Raw genomic sequence first — 3007 nt, forward strand, 5'->3', positions numbered from 1 at the left:
GAAAAGCCGTTCTTCAAAGTTCAAAACTTCAAACTCAAAGCCAAAACCCTAGTTTTTTCAAAGGTTCCACCGCCGCTATTGGTGGTTGTCAGCGTCTCTGCGGCTTTCTTCTTCGTCCTTTTCCAAACCCAAATCCTCTGTTTTATTTCGGTTCGGCGTCCATCCTCCCACAGCTTCTCTGTTCGAGCTGCTCGCCATCGTCTCGCCGCTCGCCGTCGTCTCATTTTTTATAATTACCCAAACAACCCAAAGCGTAGAATAAATAACCGAAGATATCTACTCAGTTCAAATATCATAATAGTGAATCCCATTAACAATAACAAAAATGCTAGTTGTCCTTTAACTTTCGATCTTTTATTAGTCTTTTTAAGGATTCATTATTATTTAATTACTTTAAATACTTACCTTTAGCTACTAGTTGTTCCAAAAATCAGAAGAATTACTTATTTTTTATTTTCTCTTTTTTCCGGAGATAGAATAAAAGACAATATTTAAAAAATACCTAATTGGATTGCATTAACAAAAGGTGTCAAATAATTAAATAAAGTCTTCACCAACTAACAACTTGAACCGAAAACACGGTTTGTAAGGACTAAGCACCAACTCCCCTAAAAAGGTCTAAAGCAATTACCAATTAGATGAAAGTTCCTAGATTTATGCTCATATAATCTAACAACAAATGATGGCCAGCCAAGGCAATCAGCCAACTCAAACTCCACCCTTTTTTTATCTAGAAATCAGTAAAAAGTATATTTTTAAAATGGGATTTTCTTTTTTGGAAAAAGAAAGAAGTAATACGGTGCAGCTTTTGACTATAATTATAAATTTACAATACATTACAAACCCAAAATAAGACAATTCAAACTCCCACTTATTTTAAATATGTTTCAAATTTAGTGCATCTTTTCGGATTTATACTCCTCAAAAATACTTGTCACTTTGATCAAATTGATTCAACATAAACCCATGCATCCATATACAAATGTACCAATGAGAAATTCTTAATAGAAAATCTTTTTCTTCTTCCGCTCTATTCGTCAACCTTTTGTTCTTTATCTATTTTCTCTCTCTTACTTTTTCAAATTCAACTGATAAATAATAAAAAAAATATTTAAAAGTTATCAAAATTTATTATTTTTAGTCATCAATTAATTATTTATATTTAAAAATATAGACTAAAATATGGTATTAAATTACTAAACTAAAACAATGGGTTAATGACTAAAAATAATAGCTAAAAGTAATAAATTTTAATAGTCTTCTAACATTTTTCAAATTATAGATTTGTCTCTAAAAATTTGGTCAAAACTAATAAACTCCCAAGTCATCCTCCAGCAAAAGCTACAACAGAGTAGCTTTTGACCAATCCAAATCAATGGTTTCGGTGCAATTAAATTATCTTTCTATCATAAAACATTTTTTTTCAAAACTCAAACACAAAAATAGAGTTATGTAAATGTTGGCATCGAAGGCTGGGTATGTGAGAAAAGAAAAGCCTCTAATTTAAGTATTTAACACTCGCTCGGAGGAACGAAGAGCCTTAAACTGTCACTAAAATACCTAACCATATTATTTAGCGAACTTGTCAAAAGATCAGTTCAAAATCTTTTACTTACACACCTCGTTTACTCAAATGTCTGTAAATTTAAGTCATCCATTGGGTAGACGAGTTGTGATTTATTATGTAAATAAGTAAACAGAAAGTTTAAGAATTAATATTTGACCGTCAATATTATAGCCAATATTTAGCGCAAAAAAAAAACATGTTTAATTCATGAAAATAAAAATATCAAGAAATTCAATTTGAAAATACATTTGAAATTCAAACAGTGAATTGGATATTGAGTTTGTTTAGCAACGTAATGGCCAAAATTTGCAGTTATGTTATTAGTTCTCTAGCATTACTAGTAAAATTACATATATGGATAAATAAAAAAAATATGTAAGAATCTATGGTAGTTTACTCGAAAATAGATAAATGAAGGAAAGAAGCTTACCTTAGCTTTGGGGATAACCTTGACAGCAACCTGGTGACCCTTGAGGTCTCCCTTCTTGAACTTAGCAGCACAAGTGTACCCAAAATGCCCTCGCCCAACTTCACTCCCAAGTTCGTACTTGTTCTTGAAATGCTTCGAGAACCCGAAGCTCTTGTCCAGGGCAACCGCCACGCCGTCGTCGCCGCCGGCCTCGCTTCCCTCCGGTATGCTCGCCTCGTTCGGCTTCACTGACCCCTGCCGCCGCGCCAGCACCGCCTTTATGTGCTTCGCTGGCGACGGCGGTGGGAAAGGCCGCTTGAAGAACCGCCGCGGCGTCGATTCCGACCCTGTCCGGGCCGGAGATCTCGCCGGAGACTTCTTGGAGAAGAGGTAGTGAGCTGGGCTAGGGCTGTAGAACGGGAAGAACGGGGACTTCTTGCCACCATTGACGGATGCTGGTTCTGGTTCTTGTTTGGAATTGTTGTTGTGAGAAGGAGAGAGAGACTCGGAAGGAGCCTTTGAAACGCAGAGACCCATGGAATCTCTGCGAGTGTTGTGTTCTAATCTGATTCTAGTTTCAAAGTCAAAGTCAAAGGAGTGGCATGGTCATGAAAACATGGAGAGTTCGGAGCCAGATTCGGAAGATCTGCAATGAAATTGTGGAGTAGTTTCGAATTTGTAAATGGGTTTTGGGAGATTATGGCTTTGTGTTTGGCTTGATTTTGGTTTTGGCGATCAATGAGAGTGTTTAAGAAATGGTTTGAAGAAGAAGGGGGAGAGAGAGAGAGAGACAGAGAGAGAAGGATCCGTGAAAAGTGATAAAAGGTAAACGACGAGAGTTTCGCTTTTTTTGTTGCACGCAACGGAAACAACTAAATTAAATTTGGTCGTATACTCTAACTACATATCAGTAGTAAATTTGATTAGTAGTTTCGTTATACTGCTTGACGTTGTAAGTGTATAAGATTTGGAAAGAATAAATTCTACCCAAAATATTTAACTAAGTTGTTATAATTATTTTTTAAGTAATG

The 3007-nt window shown here is 35.7% G+C and overlaps 1 protein-coding gene across 1 annotated transcript in view; it reads right to left on the reverse strand.

The window, feature by feature from the left end:
* The window catches only part of LOC107476573 (CDPK-related kinase 5), an 8367-nt gene extending 5561 nt beyond the window's left edge, over nucleotides 1-2806 (reverse strand). The window contains exon 1 of the mRNA XM_016096798.3: nucleotides 1998-2806. Within this exon, the coding sequence (XP_015952284.1) occupies nucleotides 1998-2513 (516 nt within the window). The 5' untranslated portion in view covers nucleotides 2514-2806. The remainder of the gene's footprint in view (nucleotides 1-1997) is intronic.
* Between the last annotated feature and the right edge of the window lie 201 nt (nucleotides 2807-3007).

This window comes from Arachis duranensis, chromosome 1 (genome assembly GCF_000817695.3).
Source record: "Arachis duranensis cultivar V14167 chromosome 1, aradu.V14167.gnm2.J7QH, whole genome shotgun sequence".
In the NCBI taxonomy this organism is placed as follows: Eukaryota; Viridiplantae; Streptophyta; class Magnoliopsida; order Fabales; family Fabaceae; genus Arachis; species Arachis duranensis.